The sequence below is a fragment of the Hemisphaericaspora subhashii genome, assembly GCF_019202705.1.
Source record: "Hemisphaericaspora subhashii strain CBS 10753 chromosome Unknown scaffold2, whole genome shotgun sequence".
In the NCBI taxonomy this organism is placed as follows: Eukaryota; Fungi; Ascomycota; class Pichiomycetes; order Serinales; family Debaryomycetaceae; genus Hemisphaericaspora; species Hemisphaericaspora subhashii.
Window position 1 is genome coordinate 167,453 of NW_026057213.1, and position 15,730 is coordinate 183,182.

At 33.8% G+C, this 15,730-nt stretch overlaps 7 protein-coding genes across 7 annotated transcripts; 1 reads left to right on the forward strand and 6 right to left on the reverse strand. All coding sequences in view use genetic code 12, as the record gives it.

Moving 5' to 3' along the window:
• Positions 1 to 27: 27 nt before the first annotated feature.
• On the forward strand, positions 28 to 1,125 carry GCD7 (translation initiation factor eIF2B subunit beta; the record flags this gene model as incomplete). Its single annotated transcript, XM_049404668.1, has 1 exon — positions 28 to 1,125. The coding sequence occupies one exon, from the start codon at positions 28 to 30 to the stop codon at positions 1,123 to 1,125; it is 1,098 nt and encodes a 365-aa protein (XP_049265600.1).
• Positions 1,126 to 1,176: 51 nt separating this feature from the next.
• On the reverse strand, positions 1,177 to 1,710 carry J8A68_001057 (uncharacterized protein; the record flags this gene model as incomplete). Its single annotated transcript, XM_049404670.1, has 1 exon — positions 1,177 to 1,710. The coding sequence occupies one exon, from the start codon at positions 1,708 to 1,710 to the stop codon at positions 1,177 to 1,179; it is 534 nt and encodes a 177-aa protein (XP_049265601.1).
• A 366-nt stretch (positions 1,711 to 2,076) lies between these two features.
• Positions 2,077 to 2,625, reverse strand: HSP21 (Hsp21p; the record flags this gene model as incomplete). Its single annotated transcript, XM_049404671.1, has 1 exon — positions 2,077 to 2,625. The coding sequence occupies one exon, from the start codon at positions 2,623 to 2,625 to the stop codon at positions 2,077 to 2,079; it is 549 nt and encodes a 182-aa protein (XP_049265602.1).
• An 824-nt stretch (positions 2,626 to 3,449) lies between these two features.
• On the reverse strand, positions 3,450 to 4,550 carry SDS22 (type 1 protein phosphatase-activating protein; the record flags this gene model as incomplete). Its single annotated transcript, XM_049404672.1, has 1 exon — positions 3,450 to 4,550. The coding sequence occupies one exon, from the start codon at positions 4,548 to 4,550 to the stop codon at positions 3,450 to 3,452; it is 1,101 nt and encodes a 366-aa protein (XP_049265603.1).
• Positions 4,551 to 5,011: 461 nt separating this feature from the next.
• ACP12 (acyl carrier protein) lies at positions 5,012 to 5,350 on the reverse strand (the record flags this gene model as incomplete). The annotated part of the gene is made up of 1 exon (XM_049404673.1): positions 5,012 to 5,350. One exon carries the CDS (start codon positions 5,348 to 5,350, stop codon positions 5,012 to 5,014), a length of 339 nt encoding a protein of 112 aa, XP_049265604.1.
• Positions 5,351 to 6,520: 1,170 nt separating this feature from the next.
• On the reverse strand, positions 6,521 to 12,301 carry J8A68_001061 (DCK1; the record flags this gene model as incomplete). Its single annotated transcript, XM_049404674.1, has 1 exon — positions 6,521 to 12,301. The coding sequence occupies one exon, from the start codon at positions 12,299 to 12,301 to the stop codon at positions 6,521 to 6,523; it is 5,781 nt and encodes a 1,926-aa protein (XP_049265605.1).
• A 324-nt stretch (positions 12,302 to 12,625) lies between these two features.
• SSY1 (Ssy1p) lies at positions 12,626 to 15,253 on the reverse strand (the record flags this gene model as incomplete). The annotated part of the gene is made up of 1 exon (XM_049404675.1): positions 12,626 to 15,253. One exon carries the CDS (start codon positions 15,251 to 15,253, stop codon positions 12,626 to 12,628), a length of 2,628 nt encoding a protein of 875 aa, XP_049265606.1.
• Between the last annotated feature and the right edge of the window lie 477 nt (positions 15,254 to 15,730).

Below are 15,730 nucleotides of genomic sequence, written 5' to 3' on the forward strand. Positions count from 1 at the left end.
ACACAATAGAGAAAATCCAAATCAATCATGTCTAATGTCATAACTCCGGAGATATTGAATCTCTTAGACCCAGTAGTATCCAGTTTAAAACGTCATCAAATTGAAGGAGATCAAGAAATCGCCGTTACAATTGCTCATCTATTAATGAAAGTCATTTCTGCTGCCAGATGGACTAACACATATGAATTGATTGAGATTATAAGACAAGTTGGAGTGGTTATTCATAAAGCATATCCTAGAAAATGTATACCTGGAAACATTGTCAGAAGAGTCCTTGCTTTAATTCGTGATGAGATTGAAACTGAACAACAACATGAAAATTCATCTGCTATGATGAATTCAATGTTTAGTTTATTATCCACATCTAATAACAACACTAACGCTAATAATAACAATACTGGCGCTTCCAAACAGCAACTGAAGAAACAAACTAGTGATATGAGATCTATTATTATACAAGGTATAAGAGACTTAGTCGATGAAATAACCAATGTCAACGATGGGATTGAAACATTATGTATTGATTTAATCCACGACAATGAAGTCCTCTTAACACCAACCCCAACTTCCGACACAGTATTACATTTCTTAATCAAAGCAAGATCAAAAAGAAAATTCACCGTCTTAGTTCTGGAAAACTACCCCAATGATACTAAACAAGCTCATCAATTCGCCAAAACATTAGCTGAACATAAAATTGATACTGTTTTGATTCCAGATTCTACAACATATGCCGTCATGTCCCGTGTTGGAAAAGTTATAATAGGAACCAATGCCGTATTTGCCAATGGGGGTTGTTTGTCAAATTCAGGAGTTGCAAATGTGGTTGAATGTGCAAAAGAACATAAGACTCCTGTATTTGCCGTAGCTGGATTATTTAAGTTATCGCCATTATATCCATTTAATAGAAATGATTTGATTGAGGTTGGGAATACTGGGAAAGTATTGAATTACGATGAATTTGATTTAGTCGATAATGTAGAAGTGGTTACTAATCCTTTGGAAGATTATATCCCACCTGAACAAATTGATATTTTTATTACTAATGTTGGTGGGTTTGCACCTTCATTTATCTATAGAATCGTATTGGATAATTATAGAGTCGAAGACAATAAACTTGAATAAGGATTTTTTAGTTACATATAGTCTAATATATATATAGAGAGAATATATTATTTAATGTTCAGGATTCTTAATGACTTTTATTAGTCTAGAACCTCTTCTTGGTCTTGTGGAACCAATGTAAGATGTAGTACATAGTCGTAGCTTGGAGGTAACAATACCCACGCTTCTTCGATACTCAAGAGAAAATTTATTGTAAGACAGTTTTGCGGCTGCAGTTGAGGCAGTAGAAGGTTGTGAAACACTGGAATGACAAGTACTAGGGACGGGAGTATACTTTAATGGAGCTATTGGACAATAAGCATTCTCCGACCCAACATTCAGAAATAAAGTATCATCATTTTCGTCTAAATGGATATTCTCTTCACCTTCTAGGGTGGTTGTACCTGACTTACTATTAGATATGCTTGCAATTTCTTTATCTATTAGTGTACACAATCGTGACAAAGAAAATTGTTCATCAACCTCTAGATTTCTGTCTGTGGCTGGCAGTGATACCATTGGTTCATCTGGCGAAGAGTAAGTATTAGGGATGGTTCCTGGAGTAGGTAAATGAGTTATTCTGTTAGGTATCTCGATGGCTGACATTTGGATTATTTTCGATAGAGCTAGTTTTAAGTATGGTAGTATTAATAGCAGAGACGTCTGAGTAGGTTAAACCAAGATTCGGATATATTTATAATTCTCCATACCTTTTGAGAGATGTTATTGCATTATAGAACACAAACAATTCTATTTGTAAATAACAATGACAGCAAAGAGAATGGGTGCAAAATATCAAAAAAAAAAAAATTATTAATTTGCAATCAACAAACACAATAAATATTATATTCAAGTCATATTCAAATACTATATACATAAAGACAATCAAGTAACTATTACTAAAATAATACTATAAGCTAACCAGTAACTAAAACTATTATCTTTCTCTCTCGTAGAAATTTAAAATCTTACTTATAATTTTTCCTTTCTCTTCACATCAACACTAACAACATTCTCATTCTTTTCTTCCTTATCAGGTTCAACTTTTGGTAATTCCAAAGTAATACCTTCATCAGTAATGTCGGCAACAATAGCGTCAAACTTAATTGGCTTATCAAACTTCATAGTACTTGTAAAAGTCTTTGAACTAGATCCATGCTCATCCTTCTCTTCATGTTTCATGGAAATAACCAATTCATTTTCCTTCTTATGGAAATCAACCTTGACATCTTCAGGATTAATATTCTTTTGAGCATAACTAACCACATATTTATCTGGTTTTTCTTCAGTCTTCATATCTTCATCAAATCCAATGAAGTATTTCCCGACATTATAATTCTTCCAGAAATCATCAAAGAAATCACGACCAGCTAATGCGCTTCTGTCAGTTTGTGTCAAGGCCGAAGAATCACCACTTCCAGTGATTCTTCTTGGGTTGTATCCTTCAGGAATTCTGCTGGTGTACTTTCTTGGTCTGGTGAAGAATGGGTCGAAATCGTCGTAAAATCCAAATGGGAACATTTTTGTAAAAATTGATTGATCTGTAGTAAAAACTGTGTTGTTATTGATGATGTAAATACAATTGGGAAAGTTGTGAATTTAGGGAATATCCATCTACTTATATAATAATCAAGGTTATATTGACTTTAAGTTGCTGCAAAAATGTCCGCGGATAATTTGGCGGGGAAAAGTCACGCGGTAGAAAATTTTGGAACACCTTAGAAAAATCTAGAAAGGGGGTAAATCACCTTATAAAGTTTGCTATTTTAGAAATGGAAGGGGGGAATCTTATTGAACGTGGCAGTATTTTCTAGAAGAGGAGATCGCGATCATACGATTATTCCACATTGGTCAGGGGGGGTTCCAGTAAAATAATTCAGATCGATTGACAATGTAAGTGAACCTGGTGCCAGACAAAAGAAATAATGTTCCAGCACCAAAGAAACATGTGATAAAACCAATTGATGTATTCTTCGTTGGGAAGAGTCGAATTGATCTGGAGTCAATGGCAGACTCTGAGATACTAACTTATTAGGCGAAGAATTTAATAGGTTACTGCATTGTAAGATCTTACTCGCCTCAAGTAAATAAACAATTGTTGCAAAAATTACAATTTTGTACAACGAAAGATAAGGGTCAAGTTTAGCCGAGACTTTTCCGAACTATTAACTGAAACTGAGAATTGGCCAAAAGACTTTTCCGAACTATTAATTGAAACTGAGAATTGTCTGATAACCCATTTGAAAGTTCTAAGCCTTTATATGAACTCGGAAAGATTAGTACAACATTTTACAAAGAAGCGATTTATCTCATTAAACGCATACATTAAAACTTAATAAGAATCTCTATGAATGAATATAAGTTGCATCAATTTTAGATAATGAATCACCCAAATATAACTTTAACTTTCTCCTATAAGCACTTGGATTTTGAGTTTGTACTGGATTACCTTCAAAATAAACTGTATCTAACTGTTCTAATTTACCCAATTCTTGACCAATTTCTTCAAAACTTGCCACTTGATTATAAGAACACCAAAAATCAGTTAATTCTCGTAAATGACTAAGATTTTCTAATTTAGATATTTTATTTGATGTTATATCCAAGACTTGAAGTTTAAGATTATTATCAAGATTTTCAATTTTTTCAATTCCATTATGTGAAAGATATAATTCTTCAAGATTAACCAATTTATCTAAATTCTCAATCTTAGTTATTCTATTAGATTGAATTGAAAGTACTCTTAAATTAACTAAATGATCTAAATTTTCAAATTTATGAATTTTATTCTTACCTAACCATAGTTGTTCAATCTTTGTATTATAATCAAGATTTTCAATCACTCTAATCTTATTACCACCCAATTCTAAATTCTTTAAATTTACTAAGGTTTCAAGATTCCTAATTTCATGAATCTTATTCTGAACAAAATATAAATTCTCTACTTCAACCAATGTTTCAAGATTTTTAATATTCTTAATTCTATTAAATGAAAAATCCAAATTTTTCAATTTTGTTAAATGTTTAATTGCACTTGAAATATGATTAATTCTATTATCATAAAGATCTAATTCTTCCAAAGTATCGGGCAATTCTTTAACGCCAACAATTGAAGTAATCAAATTCTGTCTCAAGCATAAAGATATCAATTGTTTAAATCTTCCAAGATTTAAATCTTCAATTGAACCGATCTTCAAATGAATTAAATCTATATATTCAGAATCATCATCATAGCCAACAGTCAACTCCTGATCAGCTTCAATTTCATCTTTCCTTAAATCAGGTAAAACTGTACCTGGATATTGAACTGCATCATTCTCATGTTCGTCTTCTTCATCGTCATCCCCTTCGTCTTCGGTATGCGAAAGGATTGGTTCTTCCGGAAGAGTCAATTGAGAAGACTCGGGTATTTGTTCAGCGTCTTGGGACTTTCCTTCAACTGACATGTTTAATTCAATAATATTTTTGATGAAACTGGATCACAAAGGGTTTTCCTTAATTAATAAACAGGTCTGCTAAAGAAGGGGGCGGAAATAATCTCACATTGAAATCCGACCGGAATTCAAATCAATCACGTGACTTGATCTAGTTTCGAAGGCCAACCAATAAGAACTTGTATTATCATGCTTAGAGAGAGAAGACTCTACAATTGATTAGAAGATATACAAGAATTTTTATGCGATTTTTAATACTTTAAAAAACACCATCAAGTAATATCCAATGTAAAAAAAGCAAACATAACTATGGACATCTTTTTGACTTCCAACAAAAGAATGAATTATACATGAAAAGTATCCAGAAACCAATATTTCAAATTATTTATACACTTTCTCTAGAGACAACAACTACCACCACCCTGAAACAAAACACGCTAGCAGTCCCAATCTCTTCATCTCTTCTTTGCTGTTTATAATTTTTGTTCTTCTTGGAAGATGTATTCAACAGCTTCACCAACAGTCTTAATTTCATCAGAAATCTTATCAGGAATTTCTAAATCGAATTCTTCTTCTAAAGCAACCAAAGCTTCAACAGTATCTAATGAATCTAATCCTAAATCCTTTTGGAAAGAAGCTTCTAAAGAAAGTTTGGATTCTTGTAAAGCAGCAACAGTCTTCAATGCTTCAAATGAACGAGAAATAACTTCTTCTTTGGAGATTGGAGCAAGAGCATAAGTACGGATGACTGGCTTGATCAATGAAGCTCTAACAATTGGAGCACGAATAGAACGGGCGGCTAATCTGAACATCTTTTTTTGTAACGTGTGAAAATATTATATGTAAATCAAACCAATCAATTGAATTGGTAGACTGAAAAGTAGTTTTGTATTTATAAAGATGGGGACTCGCTCACTCACTCACTCTCACTCACTCAGTATGATTTTTTCTCAATGACTTTTTTTACTCAAAAGTGTAAAAACTCTCTGAAAATTTTTTTGACATAAACTAGAGCCCCTTTTTACAGGTTAGGAGGGGATTTAAGAATTATTTTTACATTTTTTGCCGGACTTTACAGGTTTTCTTTCAATTTAGGATAATTCCGACCCGTAATTACAATCTAATTACTTCGCCGTTATATACAAGCATTCCATCCCCTCGAATGAATCAAATGGGGGGAACAGATCAAGTCATAACTCAGGTTGGAAGATCTAAGCCAGAATAAAAAGTAAATGAAACGCAAATTATCCCTATTGTTCCGGATTAATACTTCCCCACGCTAGAGCCTAAATTTAGCACTCGTCTTGAACGCCGTGCCCAATATATACGGTGATGCTATGATGTGTCCGATAAGATTCAAGAAGATAAGAATATGACCAAGCCTTTGAAATATTAGACCAAAGAGGAAACAAGGCTGAAAACATTTATTGAGGTACCATGGCAAGATATGAGGAATCTTGCATCGGAAGAGATTTGAAGAGTCTTACAGATTTAGAACTGATTCACCTTAATAAAAGGCTGGCACTTGTGTGGCCATTGGTGTCACTAAGGGGTATTTCGCTTAAAGATAGATGACTTAATCCTGTAGCACTTGAAATTAATGTCTCCCTTATTTTTCTAACCTGCAACCAATTTTGTGGTTTGGTTGCGAAATTTTTAAAACTTTTCTTCCTTTGTCGGCAATATCCAAATGGAATAATGACCCCATTACATTTTTTTCTCTGAATTTTGAGAGACAACGTGGTCTATGTTTATTCTAGATCTAATAGGGATACCATCCCAAGCATCATTGTCTCTGCGTATGTGGCAAAAATCGATCTTAATTAATTTGCAGCCGATTTTTTCCGGGACTAAGTTATCCTTTTAGAATACCAAAAAGATTACACGCTACATAGAAGTACAATTAACAAACAAAAGATTATAAACTAAAACATAATGATATACACAAAACAATCCTAAACAACTGTAGAAAAAAAAACGTCTTAAAATTCCTGATCTCCATGTCTCCAACGTTTGGCAGTTCTCGCATGGTTTCCAACAGACTTCTTACGTGAACCACCACTAAAATTAGATGCTACTTCAGTAAGAATGGCACCACTCAGAATTCTAGGTTTTCTAGCTGTATCTTTATCATTTCCACTCAATGAAATACTTGAGCTTCTACTCCTTTCAATAGTTTCCGCAGTTTTCAGTTTAATAGTTGGACTTGATTGGATACTGTCTCCTCCTACCCCGTAAATAGATGATGCAGATGTTGATCCTTTATTACTCCTAACCAGGGCTTTATGGTTAAGGGTTGAGGTACTACTCGATTGAGCTAATTCACTGGCAACATCAAGCATTGATGATGATTTCCTATCTCCAAACACTGAGTATCTTGAGCTCTTGGCATAATTTTGAGAAAGTTGTGGATCTTGAATAAGTGACAATGATTCAATCTCATCACAGAAATTCTTTTTAAATAATTCAACTAAAGCATTATGGGTCATAAGCATTGAAGGTAAGATTAATTTACCATGTAAATTCAAACAACGGTTCAAAATCATAACTAGATCAGTAAATGCACTTCTTAGTAATTGAATCTTTTCCAAATCGTCAGCATTTTGTTCATAAGTAGAATCGGTAAAGAATACTCTATATTGACCAACACCTCCGTTCACTGGAGAATCAACTGTACCTGCTAATGTTCTAGATAAATCTTGCATCAACGAAGAATGATCCAACTTGTCTTTCATAGCCATATTTATACTACTTTCTAAATGAACCAAGTCATTGTTCTTGTTAACAATTGTCTTCAAGGCATTATCTAATGGAGATAATTTCACAACAGTAGATGATTTAATCTTACTTCTATTCATTAATGTTGGGAATGAAAGTTCGGTTTCATAAGTAGTTTCTTCAGTCCACAAATCGGAAATTGAAGTAGATCCTGGAAGTCTCTTTGTGATAGTAAACCATCTTAAATCTTTATTTCTGGCATATTGTCTAACCCCAATGGAAGTATTGAATAACTTATCAGTAATTTCTTCAACTGGTTCAACAACAGTCACATACAAGAATCTACCATTTTGGAATTTCGATTTAATTTGTTTAGCTTCAGCTTCACTTGAAATGATTTTAGCACCAGGGAAAATGTTCAACAAACGCTTATGAATACTAGTAATATGTTCAAATGGTAACCCTTGATAAATCTGTTCACTACCTCTCATATACAATGGGAACCCAACACCAATAGCTTCAACCCTGAAATAGGATGGAGTCAAATTATCAGAAGATTCTAAATCCAAATACAACTTAGCAAGCTTACTATGCACAAAAGCAAAACTCTTTAAATCATAAGTATGTTTACGGTACATGTCCAATAATTCATTGAACGTATCAATTGCTCTTGCAAGACTCTTTCCCTTAATGAAATTGGTAGCAATCGAGTTAAATAATGCCTCCTTCCTTTGGAAAGCAGTCTGTTCTGGGAATTTGGGTTTGAAACTAGCTGGAAGAATTTGATGATGATTCCATTCATATACCGAAGCCAATAATTCTAAACAGAATGCTGATTGAACATAATCACGATTAGCGGAATTAACTTCATACAAATTATTGACAAATGCGGTAAAATATTCAGACTTAAATGGTTTCAAATATGAAAGGATGTTAATTTCATGAAGGGCCCTATCGTCACCAAATTCAGGACCAACTGGGACACTAATAAGATAATTCAATGCAACGAAGAAGTCAGCAATGTCGTCAATAAACCTATAAATAACGTCACAAGCTGGATCTAGCGGATCTAAACTGACGGTGGATTTCATTAATTGGATAAATTCCTTTTGCTCAACGGTACTTGGTTTGTATGAATGACGATGATAGATTTCATTCAACCCAACAAGACATTGTTTTTGAATTTCATCGATGTTATCACTCAAGACATATTCCGCAGCAATGAGTGAATAAAGAATATCAACAGCGACCTTCTGACAAGCTTCATTCTTTTGTAAAGCAAACAACATTAAATCAGGAATAATTCCATAAACACTATCAATAAATTCAACTTGGTAGCCAGCAAAATTTCTTAATCCAAACTTTGAATATTCAGCATTTGATGATTCCCAACCCAAGGCGGCCCAAGCTTCTTTAAGAATTACAGCAATTCTGTCACGAGCGTTACCAGTAATACTAAAACAAGCATATCTGGGAATATCAGATAAATATTCAACGGCAACTGGAGCTAATACTGGTAACTTCAATAAGTTTCTCAAATAATTACCCCAAAGAACTAAATCGAAATCATCAACATTGTCAGCTGGAGGAATATGCTTCATGAGCAATGGTCTAACTAATTCTAAAGCACAAGTACACCCTTCAATGAGTACGGCATAAAGCGATAACCATTTCTCTTGTGGGAAATAACCACCAGTTCTCATCCATCTAATACCAGAAAGGATCGAAAGAATATCTTCTGATTCAAAATTATCAAGCAAGTAAAGATCTGAGTCAAAGAACTCACCTTCATATTCGTTATCCAAAATTCTGACATAACCTTCATCACCAGTCACTTGTTTACCAATTCTAGCAATGAATGTGAAAACTGTAGCCATTTCAACTAAAACTTCAACCATAACTTCATCATTCACAATCGAATCAATGGAGAATTCATAGAATGGATAATCAGTGGGGAAAAGGAAGGTAAATGTACGATTGTGTTTAAAGAAGTCATTAGTTCTCGTAAACTTATTATACTTCACGAAGGAACTACCAAGTGCGGGAAGAAATTTAACGAGGGAATAACAAATGGCAAGGTCTTTCTCACTTTGAGGGATAGGTAAGATCTGTTCTGAAATAACGGTACATACGGCATTAAGGATACTACATGCTAATCTCGAAGCTTCAACATCGGTAGATCCAGTCAAGATTTGCATGGCCCATATAATTGAGCTTGATAACAATAAGTATCTTGTTTCAGGTTTCTCAACTAAATTGGAATTAATCAATCTAAGAATCAATAATAACTTACTGATAATAATTTCATGATCTTTAACGGATTGGCCAGGAGCTGTGTCTTCGAGGTTTTGTTCTTTTGCACCCAATCCTTTAACACCAATAGAATTAATAAAGTTAACAATCAATTGAAGAACCTTATATTCATCAAGATTTGTTCTAAAAGCCAAGACATAATCAGTAATATTCATAATAAGTGCTTGATCATGACCTAATACATGTGAATCAATACTCAAGAATTTCGCAACATTTGAAAACAAGTTATTCAAAGCCATAAAATACTCCTGAAAGTTAGTAGCATTCAGCATTGAGTTAATACTTAATCTCATAAAGATTGAAATAACTCTACAGACTGCACGTGAAGTCATATCCCATGTAGTTTCTGCTTGTTTGAAGATTTCGGCCATCTTGTTCAATAAAAATACACTAGCTTTTGACTGACTCTTGTACAATGAACAGAAATTATCAACTAGAAGTAAATACTCATCTGATTTTCCGAATAAAACATCTAATAAATGAATAATGGCAAGGAAAGAACGGTCGCGAACGGTATTAATCAATTGACTTTCATTTGGTTGACTAGCTTCAATAATTCCATATAAGGACAACATCAATTCAGGGAAGAATTTAATTAATTGAGAAACATCCAAATTGCAGAATTCTTTCAATGAACTAGCAAGCTCTTCAGTACCCTTTGTACCAGATTTAAAAAGTTTCTCATATTGGAAAATATTATCAATCGACTGATGAGAATTATAAAACTTTCCAACGTATTCAGTTGAAAGCTCACAGAAAGCTATAGGTGAACCAGTATTACAAGAAAGGATCTCAACACGATGTCCCTTCTTTTTATTGAATTCGACTAATCTGTTTCCAGATTTGTAAACGACTTTACCTTCACCTGAGTAAACACCATTGATATATAAAGATAATAGGATATAATCATCTTTTGGAACGTTACTGGTGGTTGGTGATTTCAAAGCAATACCATTAATTCTAATAATGTCACCAATAGATTCACCAGGATTAACACTAATAAATTGCCATTGACGTTTTCCTTGTTGATTAGAGGCCTTCGCAAATGTAATTAATTCATTGTTTGGAACACTAACTTCAACAGTTAACAAATCATCTTTTGTACCACCATTAGCTAAACTAATTTTCCCCATTTTCAAATAAATCCTTTCATAATTATCAGCCAATGGATCAAAGAAAATTGCCTTAATTCTAGAAATTGGTGTTTGGCTGACAGCTTGAGAACTATTAAGACCAGTTTCAAATTGATGTCTAAATTCTTTAACAGTAATAATCAACTTTTCTGCTCTTGGATTAACAGCAACACCGTTACTAGTTCCACCAATAATACGATCAGGAAGTTCTCCCCAACCATTATTGACTACACGATCAATACCTTCTTCTCGGCTTGTAAATGTCTTGTTATATGGCATAAATGAACCGAACAACTTAATTTGGAAATGATAGGATTCACCAGTTGTAAGACCACCTTGACTTAACGAAAAGACACGGGTAATATCAGTAGCACCAGCAGCAACTCCTCTTTTGACTCTCTTTGTGAACTCACGACCACCATGAATAATCTTCATATCAAGTTCTTCGGTTAAAACAGCAACTAAATAGATTCTAGTGTCGGCAATTTCATGATGAGGAATGTTTCTAAATAAGGCTGCACTTAATTTCTCAACATTAGCCAATTCTTGAACAGAATCAGCATGAACAGCAAAAGCTTCGGTTAATCTCTTCTTATTGTTACGAAGATACATGTATGCAGTCATACCGGCAAATCCAGGTGGTAAATAAGCAGATGAACCCGAAACTGACTTAAAATCAACAAGAATATTTGAAGGTGGTTCAATGTTGAATTTCTTATTTCCAACAGTCTTCAATGTGAATTTTTGCTTGTGATTATGGGCATGGATTGGGAATGTACCGACCAAAGAACATAATTCACTGTTGAAAGCGATTCTTGAAGGATAGGAAGAATCCAATGTTAAGATTTCCCCAGTAAACGCATCTCTTGCTAAAATCGCTTTATATCCAGAAATATCAGTATTATCATTATCCAAATCATATGAAGATTCATTCAATCTTTCTGCTTTAGAAGCTAATTTCTTTGGGATTCTGTCTAATAATTGAGTGGCTACTTCCCTAGCATTACGAGCTTCATTTGCAGTTAACAAATCATGGATCAATTTAATTCTAACTTCATGTAATTTATAAAAGATATCAACTAAACTGTTAAATAATCTAAATTCACCAATGGAATACAAGGCAAAGATATGAGAATTCAAAGTTTCCAAGGCATTCTTAATTTCATCTTCTAAAGTTCTTTTGGATTCGACACTAACAGGTAATTGAGGAATGATTTTCTTAACCGAATCTTTCGAAAATCCATTCAACAATAAATGTTCTCCTTCAAAGAGTTCATTTTGTTCAATTTCATTCTTCTTGTCTGTGAAAGCAACAGATTCAACAATTTTAACATATTTCAATGGGAAGACAAGAATCTTGATTTGAGGAGTAGGCAAATCATCTAAATTAACTGAAGTGGTAGTGAAATCTCTTGGGAAAGGTTTAGATAAGACATAACCTCTAGCCCATTTTTCATCTTTAGTTTCAAAAATATAAACTTCATCACCGGGATACAAATTACGAATGTTAGGATTGGTATAATCAGGATGTTTATCAAAAGGTAAGAAAGGTTTAATGATCTTTCCTTTCAAGAAGGACTCAGTTGGTAACCAAGTCATATTTGTGATTTTTACTTAATGGAGAAGAAGAAGAAGAAGAAGAAGAATTGAAATCAAGTGGTAGTTTTTTTTTACAACCAACTTTCAACACATAGGGGAAGGAAGCAAAAAAAAATCAACAAACTAAAAATTATTTTTTTCTGATCTGAAAAAATTCTTCGGCTAAAAAAGTCGTTTGATTTTGCCCAGCTTTTCCCAATTAGGAAGTCAACTGACATCAGATTATATACACACACGAATCTTATAACGATACACATACACATACACACATACAAATCTATAAATGTCTATAATTGTTACTAGTACCATCACATGTAGTGCTGGTTATGCAAGGAAGGATATCCATCGACTTGCAACATCTTTAAAACTTCTAACATTATAATCTCTTCCTCCATCCCAAATATATCGATCCATTTCGGTTCTTCCAGAATCAAAATCTAATCGATCTAAACTAGGTATAGTCGTGCCTTTAACTATTCGATAACTAAAATATAATATAGCAAATGCCATCAAGGTACCATAACTAGAAAAGAAAAACATTGTATTCCATTCTCCTTCTAAAAATACCACAAATCCCATGGAAAACATTATACATCCTGTGCCAATTAGTCCACCTATGGCTGTATATGGTTGAAATGGTGATTTATAGGGATATGACTTATCATCTCTACTTAAAATATCTGGTCTTCTCTTTAATCCGAAATAAAATCTCACAAATGCTAAACACATAGCAAACCATGCCACAATAACGGATGCGGCAACTATACTAGTTAAATTTTGGAATACAGATGTGGCAGATTCAGATATACATAAATATCCCAATAAGCCAAAACTTCCAGCAAATAACACCGAATAATATGGATTTCCATATCTATTACAATAAGTTAAGAATTTGGGTGCTTTTCCTTGAAGTGCCAATGAATAAACCGTTCTTGAGCTAACGTATAATTGTGCATTACCACAACTAATCGCGAAAAACACCAACATGGCATCAACAAATGCACTAAAATTACATTGTCCCACACTCTGAAGAGCAACAATCCAGGGACTTTGAGCACCACTTCCGTATCCTGCAAATAAGCCATCATCATAATTACAATGCATACCACCTGCTAGCGCAATAGCAGGATTGTTGGCAAAGTCCAGTTGACTTAATCCAGCACCTCGGATATATCTTAACAATCTTGGATCACCAGCATAAATATTCAATGAGACTAAAAATGAGGATAAACAATAAAATATGATAATACGCCAGAAGACTCTTCTGGTGGCTGATGGAAGTGCCTTTCTTGGATTTTGGGCTTCACAAGCGGCAATACAAACTATTTCAGTTCCACTATACGAATAACACACGACTAAAATCGCAACCACCAAAGACATAAATCTTCCTAAATCCCCACCTATTCCTTCGTCGGGTGGAGTTGTACCTGTATCATCATGCAAATTAAATGATGGTCTAAAAAGTCCAAATATTATATTATTTGCAAAATCTGATTTCAGATATGTCCAATATTTAAACCCAAGTACATCATTACCAAACCCACCTCGATTTAATACCACCATAACTATCATCATGATAAATGTGAATAACAATTTGATAAAACTCAAAATATATTCAATCTCACCAAATATACGAATATCCAATAAATTACTCAGAACCATCAAAACTAAGAAAACAGTTACAAACCCACCCGTGGACGCAGGATTGCTAGTCGTCTTCAAATTCGGGAAATATGATAACATAATCACCCCTGCCACAATCTCTCCAGCAACTCCAAATGCAAATGAAAAGAAATATAACCAACCAGCAGCAAATCCAAATGCATCATCAACAAATCGGGAACTTAATCCAGAAACTCCATCTACCACAGATACAAACGTGACCATTTCACAAAATGATACCATCGTGGCCAATATAATAGCACCAACTAAGAAAAACGCCAATGTTGTCCCAAATCCTCCTGCTATAGTGAATGCTTTTCCTGAATTTAATACTAATCCAACACCCAATGTCCCTCCTAAAGAGATCATTTGAAGGTGTCGTACTTTTAATCCACGTTTAAGAAATCGTCTATGTTTTTCATTTTGGGTGGATGATTGGTCGGAATTTGGACTGTTAAGGTCGGTTTCGAAATTAAGTCCACTTATATCACTTCGAGTGGCTGAATGACTTGCGGTATGTTTTTTATTATGCCAGTAATGTTTTAATCTTGATTGCTTGCGAGTTTTTTGTTGTTCGGATTCAAATCCAGCGTAGAAATTATCAGCTAGATCTGATTCTGGTATCACATTGAGGACATTATGATCCAGTTCATGGGTATGAGGAAGTTTCTTTTTAACTTTGGCATAGATTGAATCGTTCAAGGCTGTTTCTTTGACATATTTGTTAAAATCATCTAGTTTTGATATATTGAAAATAGAACTGCTACTAGATGGGACGGATTGTAATGGGATATCTCCTTCATTCTTCATATTGTCTAATATAGTTGTAACATGAGCTTGCTTGTTTCTTTCTTTACTTAATCGTTCATAATATCGAAGGAATTTAAACCTTCCACTATCAGGTATGGGATTATCCTTAACTATATCGTCTGCTATTCGATTCAAGATTGATGAATCAACCGAATATGAATCTGATCGCACTGATTCAGCGTCATTACCATTAAACGATGAACCAAAATCTGCACCAGTCGCTCTAGAATCATCATCATCTCCTGAGGAAGCTAGTGATAAATCGATTTCTTCTAGAGGGATGCCCCCTGTTTGTTCAGATCTTCTAAATACAGTTCTGAATTGTTCTATAGATTCTTCAGTTGCTATTTGTGAATATCCATCATCTAACGCTTGGTCCGTATTCGCTTGATTAAATGCACTTGGAGATAAGCTTGGGAATAATCCGTTGTTGACCACAGATATCAGATCGTTTTCGACACCTGGCAGGTCGTTTGACATTGTATATTTACGTTATTATGTTAAGCTTTTGTATATAAAGACTTGTCTTTCGGTATTGTTTGATGTTGGCTCAGCAATTGTCTTTATTTAAAAGCAGAATTAATAATCACACCAGGGGAAAACCTACAAAAAAAATAATTTAAAGATCACAGATAACTTTACGGATGAATCTTAAATAGGTATCATTAGCGAATGTAATAAAATGTTTATTATGATGATACTATATACTATCAATACTATATATCTATGTATATGACAGTTCTTTCAAATCCTTTTAAATCTCAACTATGTTAAATTTAATAGAAAATCAAAACACAAATGAAGACTTAAAAATAAATGAAAAAGATTTGCGTCAGAAGTCAAACAAAGTGCAATGACAACGACACTGTGTAAGGAAAGTGATGTGAGCAAGCTCAACATAGCAACTTCTTACCCTCAATCCAAAAATAGTTATATTTGTAACATATTAAATCGTCA